This window comes from Marmota flaviventris, chromosome 3, assembly GCF_047511675.1.
Source record: "Marmota flaviventris isolate mMarFla1 chromosome 3, mMarFla1.hap1, whole genome shotgun sequence".
Taxonomy (NCBI): domain Eukaryota; kingdom Metazoa; phylum Chordata; class Mammalia; order Rodentia; family Sciuridae; genus Marmota; species Marmota flaviventris.
In genome coordinates this window covers 145828979-145845573 of record NC_092500.1, presented here as the reverse complement: position 1 = coordinate 145845573, position 16595 = coordinate 145828979, and the positions used below count along the sequence as shown (strand labels likewise).

Below are 16595 nucleotides of genomic sequence, written 5' to 3'. Positions count from 1 at the left end.
GGCCGAACAGCTTTTTCCACAAATCAAGACATTTCAGTCCTTAAAACATGAAAATTGTGCCCTCGGAAGGAAAAGTCTTCGTAAAAAATGATAAAATGTGCAAAGCTTTTGAAGAAGTTTCGGTTGTAAGAAGCTCCCTCTTTACTCCTGCTCTTTAAACAAAACCAAAATATTTGAGAAAAAGTAGTATTAAGTTTTTGTAAGAAAAGGAATTAATTTGTGAATGGTGAAAATGCTTCGAGAGGAAACTTTTCCATTGTGGAAAATTTAACCAACCTTTGAAGCCAATTTTAAGCTGGCTTCTGTAGTGAAATTTAAGCTTGAGCTGGTTTTTTTTTTTTTTTTTTTTTTTTTTGGTATTAATGTGAAAATTCAGATATAGTAGCTTAAACCAACACTCATAGCTCTCATTAACAGAAAGTGCCTCACCTCTTGGTGTTACAGAATATTTACAACCACCTTACAAATAACTAATTTATTGTTGAAAGCAAGATCCTAGATAGGCAAGATGGTTGTTTTTCCACCACCCTCCACACTGAGAAGGATAGAGCATAGTCAGGTTTTAGATGAATATTATGCTGATATCATGCCAACCTTTTATCTTTACAGAGAGGCCAGTGAGAATGGAACTCTGAGCACAGTTTGTAACAAGCAGGACCGATGTGCACACAGAAGGAATGAAGTATGGATGTGAAAGAACGTAGGCCTTATTGCTCCCTCACCAAGAGCAGACGGGAAAAAGAACGGCGGTATACAAATTCCTCTGCAGACAATGAGGAGTGTAGGGTCCCTACGCAGAAGTCTTATAGTTCCAGTGAAACCTTGAAAGCTTTTGATCATGATTCTTCACGGCTGCTTTACGGAAACAGAGTAAAGGATTTGGTTCACAGAGAAGCAGACGAGTATTCTAGACAAGGTAGGTAATGGTTCTAGCAGGATGAGGCATGTTGCTAACTTGTAGGTGCCATGTTTTTCCCAGAAGGGGACATGATCATTTTTACAATTTTCATGTCCGACTAGTTCTTATGCTGAGATGCTAGATGATCGCACCGTATTCCAGATTAGAGGTAGAAAGGCACCTGTGGGTACTACCACTGGCTCCAATGCACAGGGTATTCCACAGTACCACATTCACATGTAAAGTTTATGGTTCTAAGCATGGCCAAATTTTGTGCACATATGCCTGAAACTCAAGTCTGTAGGGCTCCTTTTTATTTGAATGAAGGTGTTCACAATTATAGCTTTTATAGTTAGAACTAGTACAAGCAAACCAGGAGCTGTGGAAGAGGAAAGTTACCTGTCCCTCACAAGAAAATAAGAACTATGACCCTAGATAATCTCATGTTCCATCCAGCCCAGCTATTTGCAAGGCTGCACATTATCAAGAGCCTGCCATCAAAGGGATCCATATTCTTTCTCTTAGGTAACCTTGTACATTAAGATTACACCTGAAAACATTCTAGTTTCCTGTAAAATAGTCTGCTGTGGCTTGATCATTTGCATACATTTCTTGAACATTTTTACATTCCCTTTTTTCTGTATCCATATCCTACCACTGGGATAATGACATCTGCATCTTGACTTCACAATTCTAAACTAACCAATTTTTGTGCTTAAGACAGTAGCTTATTTTTTTAATATTTATTTTTCAGTTATAGGTGGACACAATATCTTTATTTTATTTTTACGTGGTGCTGAGGATTGAACCCAGTGCCTTATGCATGGTAGGCAAGAGCTTTACCTTCGAGCCACAACCCCAGCCCAAGACAGTAGTTTATTTTAAGGGAGGCATTCATAGTTATACAGTTCATTTAATACAGTCTTGAGATGTGGGCAAAATTACTACTAATAAAAACAAAATCCTTTTACATTCAAATCATGCATTACAATTCACACAGAACTTACTGTTTCTTAGTTAATCTAATCAGGAAATTAGTGGGGAAGAAATAAATCAAACCTAAATAGTAAATAATATATTCATTCTTTTCCAATCACTTCATAGACAGTGTGACTAAGAATTTGATATTGGGCAGGAACAAATTTAAGAAAAAATTATAGTGCAACAGTTTGTTCAAAACTTTCCCATGTTTCTTTTCTGCATTGTGGAAAGAGCCTTCCCTAGCTAGATGCAATAGTATTCACTCAGCCACATCAGTTTACACCAAAGAAAATTCATTTGATTCCCTAAAGAGAGATGTTTCCCCCCTTTAAGCATGCCTTGCTGATTGCTGGTATCAAATTTTATGAAAAAGGATAAGATAGCTAAAGATTTTAAATTCATTTTTAGAGGAGACATAGAACACATATTTGACATATGTACTCATCATAAGTCAAGAGACTCAGTTCATTGTACCAATTCTAAACCTGATTTTTTCTCTCTTTCACACTGTCTACCCAGCTGAAATAGAGCATAAGTGTACATCATTCACCAATTAAAAAAAAAAATAGGTAGTGTAGACAGGGATAGGATCTGAACCTAGCATGAAGACTTGCATTTTGTAATAAAAGTAACTCTTTAGTGCCCTGGGGTTTTTGTTATTGTTGTTGTTGTTTTGGTTGGGGGGCTACATCGTGGAATACTATTAGGAGAAAAAAAGTAACACATGTGGTGCGATGCATTGAGGAGATTCATCTCCACCCCAAGCAAGCATTTAGTTTTGGCAGAGTGGAGGATGCTTAAACAGGTTAAAAATAGCGCACTGAAATTTTCACCTCCTAGGCAGCGTTAATCCAGTGCAGACTGTTGTTGACGACATTGGCTATACCATCTGTGGAAACCCTGGAACCGACGTTCTTGGGGACCAAATAGTAGTATTACTCAGCTCCTTGCAAGCCGGGGACTAGTGAAGGAAAAGGGGCACAACGAGGAGAAAGCGAGCAAGGCAGCAGATGGAGGCCTGATGTCAGGAGCCCAGGGGAGAAGTGAGAAGTTTAAGAGCAGAAGTGAAAGGAAAAGCAGAAGTGCAGTGTTGGAAGGTGCCATGATTCACTGACAGGCTCCTCAATGAGAATGTATGAAAACATAAGTGGAACATACTGCTAATTCTGGCTAAGGTGAACTGATTGATGCCTGACTGTGTGCCAAGGCGCTGAGTGGGTTGTGTGTGCAGTCACCTGATAACTAGGTCCTCCTGGTAGCCTCCTTCCACAGAGTGAGACCCAGGAGGCTTGGAGATCCCCTGGCTAGTGAGCACTTGACCCCAGGCCAGACTACCTCTAGTGCTCAGGATTTGAAGCTCTGTGCAGAAAATAGACAATTCAGTGTTCTAATTGCCCCTTGGAGTTATTTTTCTTCAATTCCATATTAAAGTGGTGGTAGAGTGAATGGTGAGAAGTGGGCAAATGTGAGACATATATAGGAAATAAAATTAATCTGAGTGTGTACTGGGGTGGGTAAGGATGAAGGTGGAGGAAGCATTGCAAATTCTTTTCCTTCCCTATGGTTTGCTATGGGGTGTGTTTGTAGCAAGAGCCGTAGGTGTAGGAGAGAAATGAATAGGGAGAGTCTGCTATCAGATTATGTTTTTTTTTTTTAAGCAAGCATAATGAAAAATCCTCCCAGGCTTTCATTTTCTTTGAACCTGACAAATGTCAATTTTTCCTCACTGACTATTATGCTGTGGGATTAATTATTTAATTGACAAAATGTGCTTCCTGCGACAGCTCCTGACATCATACACATAATAAAAATGAAAGATGGAAAATATTAATAGTAGCCAAAGATCTCTGAAACAATTCCAAAGAATCATGCTAATTTAGCTTGCCCGTGGAGTTTTAAAAGAGCTCGTCAGTCCTGCGTCCCCTTACTCCTTGAATGACATAAGGAAATGCCACTTCAGCTGGAGGGAGCAGAGACCCTGTTAATGCAATTACATGGAGAATTCAAATCTAGAAATGTGGTGTTTTTATTTTTATCCACCAAATTTATAGCCTATCATCAAACTTGATTTTAATCATTTTTTATGGCTTTACTGACTGGCAGGTGACTACTGTTAATTACGTGTTATATTTAGATACTCTAAGGCTGGGGATGATTTCATTTTCACAGTATGTGTAATTTGACTGGATCTCACATAGATCTTCTCTCTCTCTCTCTATTTCAATCTCTTTGTGTGGTTTATGGGTGATGGAAATAGTTGCTCTTTCAGCAGCTGTGGAGCTCTCTGTAGGTGTGATGGGGTTAGGGTAACAATGGCGTGTTTTGCATTCTTGGATACTATTTTCTTTGATTCATCTTTGAAGAGAATTTATCCCGTCAGGTCTGAGACACATTTCTTACGAAACAGCTGCATAAGATCATACCACAGTTTTGGAAAAGCGATAAAAGAAAAAAATTTTTTTTCTCTGCTTCATCTCTCTTGTGCTGTGCACATGCTTGTAGTATTCTTGACCAAACAAGAATGCTGTCAACTCCAACAAGGAATATTGGCCATAAGGGCAAAATTTAAAAAGACATAGTGTTTGAAAACAAAGAATATTTTTGTTCCACTAAACCGTACGTCTAAGAAAACCAACTTTGAGACAATCCTAACTCAAACTGTTTAATAGTCAGTAATCTGTGTTGGGGCTGTGAATTTCAGGATTTTAAAATGAAAAGATGGTCAATGAAAAGATCATTTATTCTTTTTTTTAAATTTTTTTTTTTTAAAAGAGAGAGAGAGAGAGAATTTTTTAATATTTATTTTTTAGTTTTCGGCAGACACAACATCTTTGTTTGTATGTGGTGCTGAGGATCAAACCCGGGCCGCACGCATGCCAGGCAAGCGCACTACCGCTTGAGCCACATCCCCAGCCCAAGATCATTTGTTCTTAATTTCTAAATTGGCAATGGGGAGAAAGGTTGTTGGTTTTTATACTTTAAGAATTGCATCCTATCTATGTTTACATACAACTGAAATCAAAATAGAAAAAATCATTTTCAAAGAATGGAAGGGAAGAAAGAGGAAAGCAGATTAACAAAGAATAGGCACTCCGTGATTGCTAGGTGTGACTCACCTCTGGTGTTCCCTAACAGTGTGGTTCCAATTCCAGAAACTCCTCTCTTTGGGACTTGGCATTTCTTCATTTTAATCATAAGCAGTAGTGTCCAGTAGCCTCCAGCTTCCACAAACATGGCTTATATTCTGACATTATGACATTGCATAAGTATGGTTTAGGAGAGCTCTGTTAGGGAGGCAAAAGAAAGTAGGTTCCTTAAGTCCTGATTCTTCTGCTGCATCCTGAGCCCTAGTCCTTTATTTATTTATGTTTTGTGTGATTCTGGGGAGTAAACCAGGAGCCTCACACATGGTATGCAAATACTCGAGCACTGAGTTACATCTCCAGTTCTAGCCCATCTTTTATGCAATATTGCAGATTCTAGATGTGCCCCTTCTCAAGAAAGAATATTAGAACAACTTGGGCTCTCCTGTAAATATTTATCCAGGGTTCTGGCTTGATGGTGGCTTGATTGATGCCTCATTCACCCATCTCCCAACCAACCCCTTATCTCCTCTGAGCTGAACTGTCATCAAGGTTGCAAATGGGAGCTGAAAATCTATTAGGGTCCTAAAGGAACACTCTGATACAAGTGTTTTCACTTAGGGCCTGGTGAGAGATCAGAATAGGGTAAAGATGGAAAAGAACACTGCAACTTCATGGTTCCAGAGAGAGAGAGAGAGAGACTGGCCTGCCTCTCCCTTGGATCTTGCCTGAAAGGAGCAGTTGGCTTCTTTGCCCCTCAGGAGTTGGGGGAACCAAAAAGATGCAGTTCTCCACTCTTGATATTATGAGAATGCCAGCTATGGAAATCAAGTAGTAGAAAGGCTTGTCCTTAGAGTCTAACAGAACTTCCCACTATTTCTTAAGGCACCTCAGGAAAGTAATGTGCTTAATGGCAACCAGCAAGCAAGAAATGGAATAGGATGCAAGCAAACAGAACCATGAGCATATAATGAAATTGAGCAGTGGAGATGACAGATGACAATGTGAACTAAAATTAAATAATTACAATATGAGCACTCACAGAAAACCAAGAACAACAATAATTTAAAAACCACCACCAACACAACCAACACTGGCAATCAAATAATAGAGGGAGGGAAAAGCCATAATTTTAAAATTTAAAAATAAAATAGAATAGAAGGTATAGCTCAGTGGTAGAGCATTTGCTTAGAATGCATAAGACCCTAGGTTCAATCTCCAGTACCAAAATGAATACATAAATAAGTTGAAGAAGAGAAGGGTCATTGTTGAAATCCAAATGAATGGTTTTAAGGACAAAGTAGAAGTATCTAAACCAGAAAGCAAAATTAAGATAAACACACATGCATAACTGTGCACACACTCACACATACATACGCACATCCCTAAGTACACACCAGAAAAATTCTTTGGGGATAAAGACATTTCCCTTACAAAATTCTAAGGTTAAAAAAAAATCAAGTAACTTTTTTCTTTTCTTTTTATAAAGAAAAATAAATAAGACTAATAATGATTTTCTTGTCTGAAACAATGAAAGCTAGAAGATAGTGGCATAATGCTTTAGGGTGGTATATGCAAAGAATACATTACAGAGAAGGAAAGATATCTTTTCTTAGAGATCACTAGGCTCATCACTAAGGCCCTATAACAAAAGGCAGATTAATAAGAGAAGAGCATACAAAGGTATTTAATTTACACTTAATGTGCCATGGGAACTTTCCTAAGGAAATGAAGATCCAAAGAAACAGGTAAATGTGTGTATTTTAATGCTTAGGTCTGATAAAGAGGTGAATAGTTATGGAGAAGTATAGACAGATGGAGTATGTTGTGATGGTAGTATAGCAACAGAGGAATCCTCTCTTTCCACCTACTAAAGTTACAATAAGTTCAGTCTCTAAAGCAAACTGACAATAGATATTAACGGAAAATGTGCACAGATTTCTCAATGTGCAAGCCTATAGGAGTCACATGAAATGTGAAACCCAAGGAAGGACCAGATGGTTGAAGCTTAAGCAGTGTTCTCAGCTACAGAAAGAAGTATGGGCATGGATCTTTTGGAGAGAAGTAGTGACAAAAAAGTCTGACCAGTAACAACTCTCCAAAGAATAAATAGTTGCTTATGACACACTCTCTCTGGGTGAAGTGTGGGACCTTGGGTGCTCATTTCCTGTGAGTTCTTGACTAGTGATAACATCAGGGAGGAGTTGAAGACAACTGAGCTCCTCCTGGAAGAGCTGCTCTTGGTCACATAAGGCAACTTCAGAGTGAGCCCCTTCAGGCTTTGGGAGGGAAAGGGGAGGTTGATTTAACAAGACCTGTTTGATCTGCTTCTTCTCTGCATTCTTGTGTTTACAGAGAGAAGGATGTTCCTTTCCTCTGGATATAGGAAGGGTACCTTTCCAATTGTAACCAAACACAATGGGTTCACCTCTTGATGAGTATAATACCCATGAGTACAATCAAGAGATAAAAAAAAGTGAAGAAAGATTTATTACTTAGAGAAAATAAGAAGGACTCTGAAGATAATTCACAAAGGATTATCTCTTTAAACAAAGAAAGAAGGGGCTTTTATTGGGGAATTTTATACATAATTATATAGAAAAGACTTGTCATTGTAAGTAGAGGCCTATGCCTTCATGAGCATGCTCTGTTTGAGCTCAACATCATGTGTTCAAAAAAATGCAAGACAAAAATACCTATGGGTAGAGAAAATCTAGTATTATAATGAGAAAGGGTAAGTCACTGTGACTCAGAGTTGGGATGGTTCCTTATAAGTTTTCCTGGAGGGCCTTATTTGGAAAACAAAAAGAAAAAACAAAACAAAACAACTTTGAAGGAGTCTTCATAGTCATTTACAGGGGCAGCAACTCTCCCCTCTCCACCCACACATAGATGGTTGCCCCTACAACTACCTGCCTGGTGATCAACACAATGAGGGCCTTGTGACCAGCTGTAGGGGAGAAAGTCAGAGAGTGGCCCTCCTAGGATTTATAACCCGTGTTCAAGGGAAAGAGATACAAGAAGGGGGAGAATAGCCTTTTGTCTTTGCTGTTTTCTCAAATGCCAAGGTGCCATATTTTGTGGTAGCATGTCCTGAACCCCATCATGCCATTCATCTCTCAGAATGAATGAAAGATAATTTGGGGGTACAAAAGATCCAGAGACTGTATCTACAATGGATAGAGTATATTCAGGGGGGAATACCAAGTTAGACAGAATAGGTGATGAGCAATCAGCTTTATGGTATATATAGTTAAACCTCAAATGGTGGTTCCAGAACAGCTGGAGGGAAGCTTTAACAAATGCTGAACTAAAAGTACTTATCAATCTCAGCTACTCGGTAGTTAGGGAAAAGTGGTAGGGAAAGTTAAAGTCTTGCAAAATCCCATCTCATCTGAAGATGGAGAGAGAAGGAAAGAGCTTTACTGGAGGTAAATAATTGCTCCTGCATTCATATAATAATGAAAAAACATGTATTTGAATTTGAATGTCAGAAAGGGAAGGCAATCATTAGTAGAATGAAAAAAAAAGCACAATAGACCTACCTAATTAGCAGGGTAAAGGCAATGGATATCAACCTGACCAAAATAGCAAGAACAGCTCCAAGGAAAAGGAAGAAACAAGGAAAATCACAAAGAATCGTAAAACAAGAAGGAAGGAATAAAACCTGCCACATATTACATGAAACATAAATACACGAATCTTGACATCAGCTATTCAATTGGTTCCTAAAAGTTACTGGCATTTATAAGGAATACACTTAAAATAGTTAAAAGAAATGGTTGAGAATGAAGAGACACCAGGTAAATACAAACAGAGAACAGGACCAGCAGCATTAATATCAGAAAGGTGGAATTTATTTTAAAAACTCTATAAACAAGGAATTGCATATTGATGCAACCACTCTGGAAAGTGGTATGGAGATTCCTCAGAAAACTTGGAATGGAACCACAGTTTGACCCAGTTATCCCACTCCTCAGCATATACCCAAAGGACTTAAAATTAGCATACTATAGTAAGTGGCCACATCAATGTTCATAACAGCTCAATTCACAATAGCTAAGCTATGAAACCAACCTAGGTGCCCTTCAATAGATGAATGGATAAAAATAATGTGGTACATATACACAGTGGAATATTACTCAGCCATAAAAGAGAAAGAAATTATGGCATTTACTGGTAAATGGATGGAACTGGAGGCTATCATACTAAGTGAAATAAACCAGTGCCAAAAATTCAAAGGCCAAATGTTCTCCCTGATATGTGGATGCTGATTTACAATGTGGGGTGGGGGGGGGTTCACTGAATTGAACTGGGGGAATGGAAGGAAGGGAAGGGGGATGGAAATGGGGAAAACAATAGAATGAATCAGACATAGCTTTCCTATGTCATATGTGAATACATGACCAGCGTGACTTCACATCATGTACAACCACAAGAATGGGAAGTTAGTCTCCATGTATGTATGATATGTCAAAATACATTCTACTGTCATAACTAAAAAGAACAAATTTTTTAAAAAGAAAAAAAAAACTTTACACAGGATAAAAAGACCAATGAGCAAACAATAAAAGACACAGTACAGAGGGCAAGTCCTCTTAAATTATATACATTAAACAATGTAATAGCTAAAGTTATAAACCAAAACTATTAGGGAAAAAGAGATTGCTGAAACACATTATAATGGGATGCATTGATTCACCTCTTTCAGAATCAGGCAGATATAAAAGAAAAAATTGAGAAAGCAGTTATGTAATATTAATTAATTTTTTTAGCTATTATATATATGTGTGTGTGTGTCAGATATCTATAATGTCAGGTAGAAATTATAGTTTTTCACATTTGTATGGAATACTTTCATAAACGGATTCTGTATTTGGCGACAAAACAGAAACATAAACATTTAGAAAAGAAGAAACTTTATAAGCCAAAACATTTCATCCTAAATTTAGTAAAATTAGAAACAAATAACAAAAATATAAACAAATGAAAACAACATTGCCCTAAGGATTTTGACATCATTAATTATGATAAGAAGCAACAGAAAACAAAAAAATTCTACTTCCAAAATTTATGGGTGATAGTAAAAGCCCTATGGATAGGAAAATATATTGCTAAGAAATATATTTAAATAATAAATATAAACAATAAATGTATATAAATATATTCATGTTAAGAAATTTATAAATATGGGGAAAATAAACCAAATGAAATAGGAAAAGTTAGATAATCAAAGCTGGAATTTAAAACAAACTAAAAGCTGATTCTTTACAAAGATTCATTGAGAGCCCCTATAAACAAAAAGAAGGAGAGATATTGAAAATATTTTAACAACTAAATGGGACTATGCTAAGCAGTACACTTGAAAAATCTAGAATAATTTATTATTTCTCAGAAAATATGATTTAACCCAAATGATTTTAGAACATGGAGAAAACTTGTCAAAACCAATTATCTTAGAAGAGATTAGGAAGGTGATTAAAACAGGTGCCATTAAAAAGTACCAGATAGGTTCCTAGGTGAAATTTTGTAACCTTCAAAGTACAACTAAGTTCAATATCAAAAAGCTACTTGACACCCCCCAAAATGGAATACATCAAAATTCATATTAAATTGCTATAGCCTGGACAGGGGCTGTAGCTCAGTGGTAGAGCACTGTCCTAGCATGTGTGAGGCACTGGGTTTGATCCTCAGCACTACTTAAAAATAAATAAATAAAATAAAGACATGTGTCCATCTACAACTAAAAAAATAAGAATAAAATAAATTGCTATAGCCTTAGTAACAAAATTGACTTGAGTAGTACAAAATAAAAGCTATATAAACCAAAATTGCTTCTCATTATGTGTGCAAAAGTTCTAAACAGCTATATTTATATTTCCAGCAATATATAAAATGTATAACATGCTAAACCGAATTAATAACCAAGTGGTTACTAATCCTTGCTGACAATGCAGGCTTTTTTCAATATAAGAAATGTGTTAACATAATTACATTAATTAATCAAAGTAGAAAAATATGATCTTATCAATAGATGATAAAAAAGTTTTAGATAAAATTTAGAAAACATTCTTTATTAAAATAAAACTAAGTCAAGAAGAAGAAACAAATATGATAGTCATGTGTAAGATGATTATTTTAAAAAGTTAAATAGCATTCAAAATGGTGGGATACTAGGACTTTTCAAATAAAATCAAGATCATATGGAAGTTTCAACAATAGTGTCACAATTACTATTCAACATTACTCCAGATGTTTTAGTAAATGCAATAAGAGAAGAAGTTCCAACAATTGATGTATATTTTGGGAAAAGTTAAAATTAGCACTTTTGTTAAATGTATGACTATAAACATAGAAAATCCATGTGTCTCTAGAAATAAAAAAATTGAATTTGATATGAATTTTGTACTTGAATGAATACAAGATAAATGTATTGATAACATAGGTAATATAGTTAATTTTGTTCTCATGGTTTCAGTCCATGGTCAGCTGACTGTTTCTCTGGGCCCAACGGAAGGCAGATCATTATGGTAGAAGGTTGTGTCCTAGGAAAGCTGATTAGCTAATGGCAGCCAGAAACAGAAACAGGCTGGGGAAGGAGCCAGGAACAGATATAGTCCAAGTCTACACACCTGCAGTGACCCGCCTCTTCTAGCCACACCTACCTGCCTACAATTATCACCCATTAGTTCTTTCAACTCTGATTAGGGGTCTGACCTCATCAGTGGATTAAGCCAGCAAATGGATTAGCCTAAATGCCCACCTCTGAACTTTCCTATATTGGGGACCACACTTCCAACACGTGCTTTTCAGGGGACAGTCAAGATCTAAACCATAACATATGCAATTACAGTAGTTACTAAGCAATCACTAACTCAATTTGGAAGTCAGAAAAAAAAAAATGACCTATATCACAAAGGCAGCAAACACTATAAAATTCTTTGAAATAAATTTTATAAGCATAATATGGGACCCAAAATGAAGAGATCTGTAAACTATTATTGAAAGACATAAAACAAGATCTGAATGAATGGAAAGATAGGCAATGTTTTTGGATTGAAAGGCTAAAAGCATAAGAATGTCCATTCTCACTAAACAAATGTATAGAAGTCAAAACTATCAAATAAAATCCCAATGGGCTAGGGTTATTTTTAATTTTAATAAGTGATCTTATAATTCATGTGAAAGAATAAATGTCTAAAATTAGCCAAAAACATGTTGAAAAGGCAAATAGAATAAAATGGGCTTATTATATAATTTCTAAAATACTATGAAGCTTCTATTATCACATGTATATTTTGTTGGTACAAATAATAAATAGATTCAAGGAATAAACTAAAATTTCCTAGTATGTACAGAAATGTAACATAAAACAAAAAAAAAAAATTTATTCAGTATGATTTGATAAATGGTGCTGGCACAACTGGTTATCCATCTGGAAGAATATAAAATTGGACCCATATCTCTCAGCATATTCAAAAATAAATTAAGATGGATTAAAGACAAATGTAAAAAAAATAAAGCAATAAAAATTTTAGAAGTTAATTTGGGAGATTGACTAATACAGGAATGACATGAGCTATGAATAGCAGAAAACTCCCCAAACAGTGGCTTAAACACCTAAGAGAATTATTATTATTTTTTTTTTTTTTGCAAATAAATCCAAAGATAGACTGTCCAGGGATCAAAGATGCCATCAAGGACCCAGATTCCTTCTATCTTCTTTTGCTTTGCCACCCTTAGCATGTGGCTTTTGTCCTGTGAATCCCCAGGTGGTTGCTGTACTTTCATATTCCTGTTGAAATAACAATGAACGCAGGGGTGAGGAGGCTCTTCTCTGCATTGGACTGCTTCTTTTACTCCCCTGAGACTTCCTCCTACAACTCTTTTTTCAGGACTGTTATGCACGGCCATTCTTAGCTGCTGGAAAGGAAATGTGTACTATTTTTGCTTGCCAGTTTATATAACAGAAGGTGGCAAGGGGAAAAGGGATGTGGATCCCCACAGCATGGTCCAGGGACTATAAGTACACCCCAAGAGCAGGGGAGAGTGTTTTAATGGAAACAGAAAACTCAGAAGAAAAGATAGGTTTCTGTGATTAGTTTTGCAGACCTTTCACATGTAAATGAAAATACCCAGAAACAAAATCATTACACGGGGAAATATATTTCTAATCCATGGGACATATGTAAAGTTTATATCTATAGTAAGATGAGTAACTTTTACATACTGAAAATGAATAATCCAGTTGGAAAATGGTAGGAATAGACAATTCACAAAAGAGAAATTCAAATGGTCAATAAACTTGAAATAGTGAATCTGTTTACCTCTTAGTCAGGAAAAGGCAATAGCTAATCCCTAATTTAACATCCCTACACACAGCTCCTAACCTTCATTGACTATTCATGTAACCAAGGTATCACCAGGGATTTTCTTAGGAGTTGTCTCCCAGCATGGTAGATAGAAAATGCAATGAAGAGTCTCCTGTGTTAGTCTCCTTGTTAGGAATTAGGATTGTGTGTTTCCAAAGAGACAGTCTCCTCTGTGGAAGCCATGCTTCTGAGTACTGTTGACTCAGTCCCTTAGGGACATAGACCCTGGTAGACCTGCAAGTTCCAGCCTGACATCCTTCATGTTGTTTTTATGGGAAACATATACTGATCCTTACCAACATCTAGACACAACATATTCCTTAAGTGAGGACTTTCTGTGCAATTGTGAAATTTAGATTTAGGAAAAACAAAACAATAAAAAGAAAGAATTCGTGAACAGCTTTACTCAGACCTTTACTCAAAACCTCTTACAAACATGTGAAATACATTTTTTAAAATTATCAGTTGAATTACCACCATCAACAACAAAACTAGAAAGAAAACTAAAAACAGCAGTCAGGCATGGTGGTGCATGTCTGTAATCACAGCCACATGTGAAGCTGAGGCAGGAGGATTGCAAAATCAAAGCCAGCCTGAGCAATTCAGTGAGATGCTGTCTCAAAATAAATTTTAAAAAGGGCTGGAGATGCTGCTCAGTATAGAGCCCTTGCTTAGCATGTGCGAGGCCCTGGATTCAATCACTACCACTGTAAAAAGAAGAAAACGAAAACTAAAAACAGTAAAATGTTGAAAGAAATTGTATTTGGATAGGGGTTCCTTCTGTGAAGGAAAGACTTCCAGTTTTAAATCAAAGGTTGAAATCAGAAAATAATCCCTGCTTTGGAACCAAGCAGGTCAGTTATACACTTTGGAGGTTGGAGAAGAAAAGCACCTTTTCCAGACTAGAACTTGCTAAGGTCCCTGCTGTCTGATGGTTAGTTTTTAATTCAGGATGAACTCCAGAGGTGGTGTTCAAGGGAAGAGCTAGACCAGAGGATGGCATCCTGCTTCTGAGTTAGCTTAGGGATGAAATATCAACCGTGCTAAAGGAAATATGAACTCTCGTGACTCATATTTTTATCCAAGGCCATTTTTCTTCCGTTTTCTTGTACTTTTGATGCTATTGTTCTCAGCTCTGTCTCATGTTCCATTGCGTTGCCTCCTTCCTGCATCTGTATAGACTTAGGTGGTTGGGAGATCTTTACAATCCTCTAAGTCCATTTTATAGGTGAGGAAAACTGAGACCTACACTTGTTAAAATGCTCACACAGTCAATAGCTGGTGAGTTATAAGGCCAGGAATAAGCAGAATCTCATCAAATCTTTTTTTTTATTCTACTCCTTTATCTTGCTAATTTTTATTAGAAAACCACAATAAAATGCTAAATATGTTTTGGGATATCTTCACAACCTTGGTTAGGCAAAAATATCTTTATGAAAGGATATGAAAAGGATAAATGGAAAAGAAGAGCTTGGATAGATTAAACTTCATCAAAATTAAACAGTTCTGCTTTTTAGAGATGTCTTTAAGAAAATGAATAGGCAATAGAGTCTGGGAAAAATTTGTGTGTGTGTATGTGTGTGTGTGTGTGTGTGTGTGTGTGTGTGTGTAAGACAGAGGACTTGAATATAGGTTATATAAAGAGCTCCTAGAAATCAATAACAAATGATAACTCAATTTCAAAATGGGCAGAAAACTTCTAAGAGGAATGTTGCATTAAAAATATACAAATATTTAATAAGCACATGAAAACAATGTTTGCCATCATTAACTGTCAAGGAAATTAAAGCCAAAATCACAATGAGATTACTATTCACCCACTAGAATGGCTGAAATTAAAAAGATTCACAGCATCAAATATTGATGAGGACATGGAACAACTAGAACTCTCACACATTGCTGATGGGAGTGTAAAATGTAAAATGGCACAACTGCATTGGAAACTGGAAATTTCATATATAAAGTTAAAATAGCATCTCCTCTTGGACCCAGAGATTCATCTTCTAAATATTTACTCAAAGCACATGAAAACTTGTGTTGATAGCAGCTTTATTCATCATAGGCCCAAGTGAATGGATGTAATAAATTGCAGTAGTAGTGCACGCCTGTAATCCCAGCAGCTGGGGAGGCTGAGGCAAGAGGACCACAAGCTCAAAGCCAGCCTCAGCCACTTAGTGAGACCCTGTCTAAAAATAAAAAATAAAAAGGGCTGGGGAAGATGGGTGTGGTGGCACTCAATCCCAGCTGCTCCAGAGGCTGAGGCAGGAGGATTGCAAGTTCAAAGCCAGCCTCCTCAATGGTGAGGTGCTAAGCTACTCAGTGAGACCCCGTCTCTAAATAAAATACAAAATAGGGCTGGGGATGTGGCTGAGTGGTTGAGTGCCCTTGAGTTTAATCCCCTGTACCAAAAGGGGAGGAGGCAACTAGGGATGTGGCTTAGTGGTTAAGTGCTCCTGGGTTCCATCCCTGGTTCCAAAAAATAAAAATAAATAAAGGCAGTACATTCATACAATAGAATACAACTTAGAAATACAAAAGAATGAACTGCTGATGTGTGCAACAGCATGGAAGAATCTCAGAAACATCCTGTTAATCAAAAGGATCCACAGTACATTCTATATGACTCCATTTTTATAACATTCCATGAACAGACAAAACTAATCTACAGTAGAAGAAATCAGAACCGTGGTTGCCTGTGGGAGTAAGAATTAGCTGTGCACGGGAAAACTTGGTTGGCATGATGGAGAGGTGCCATATCTGGTTTGGGCTTGTGGTAGATGCATGTATTTCTTAAAACTCATGGAAGTGTCTGCTTTAGATCTGTGAATTTCAGTGCATGAAAATTTACCTAAACCATAATATTAAAACAAAAACAGAGCTAGACACATTCAAACAACTATAGTTGAATGTGGCAAGTTTGGGATTTATCTTTTTACTCTCATACAGCTTCAGCCAGGGTGAGATTTCCTTTGGCGCCATGGGCAGTCACATGGCCTCTACTGAGCCATAACCACAATCTTCTCTTAGAAACCTCTGCTGCCGTTGTACTGCAGGGTTTTTCTGGATAAAGACATTTTGCCCAACAGGATAATCGCAGATGTGACATATCCAGACAGTGCTGAGAGAATGAAGGGTTGGTGGCATATGGATGGAACCAGGTCTTTCAAATATTTTCATCAGTTTCCATATCAAAAAAGAACTGTTCTAAGCACTTCAATATGGATTACATCAGAGGGCAGTTTTAATACTAAAATCATAAGT

At 36.9% G+C, this 16595-nt stretch overlaps 1 protein-coding gene across 1 annotated transcript in view; it reads left to right on the top strand.

Moving 5' to 3' along the window:
* Positions 1-684: 684 nt before the first annotated feature.
* The window catches only part of LOC139705110 (teneurin-3-like), a 38262-nt gene continuing 22351 nt past the window's right edge, over positions 685-16595 (top strand). Inside the window, exon 1 of the mRNA XM_071609316.1 lies at positions 685-916. Within this exon, the coding sequence (XP_071465417.1) occupies positions 685-916 (232 nt within the window). The remainder of the gene's footprint in view (positions 917-16595) is intronic.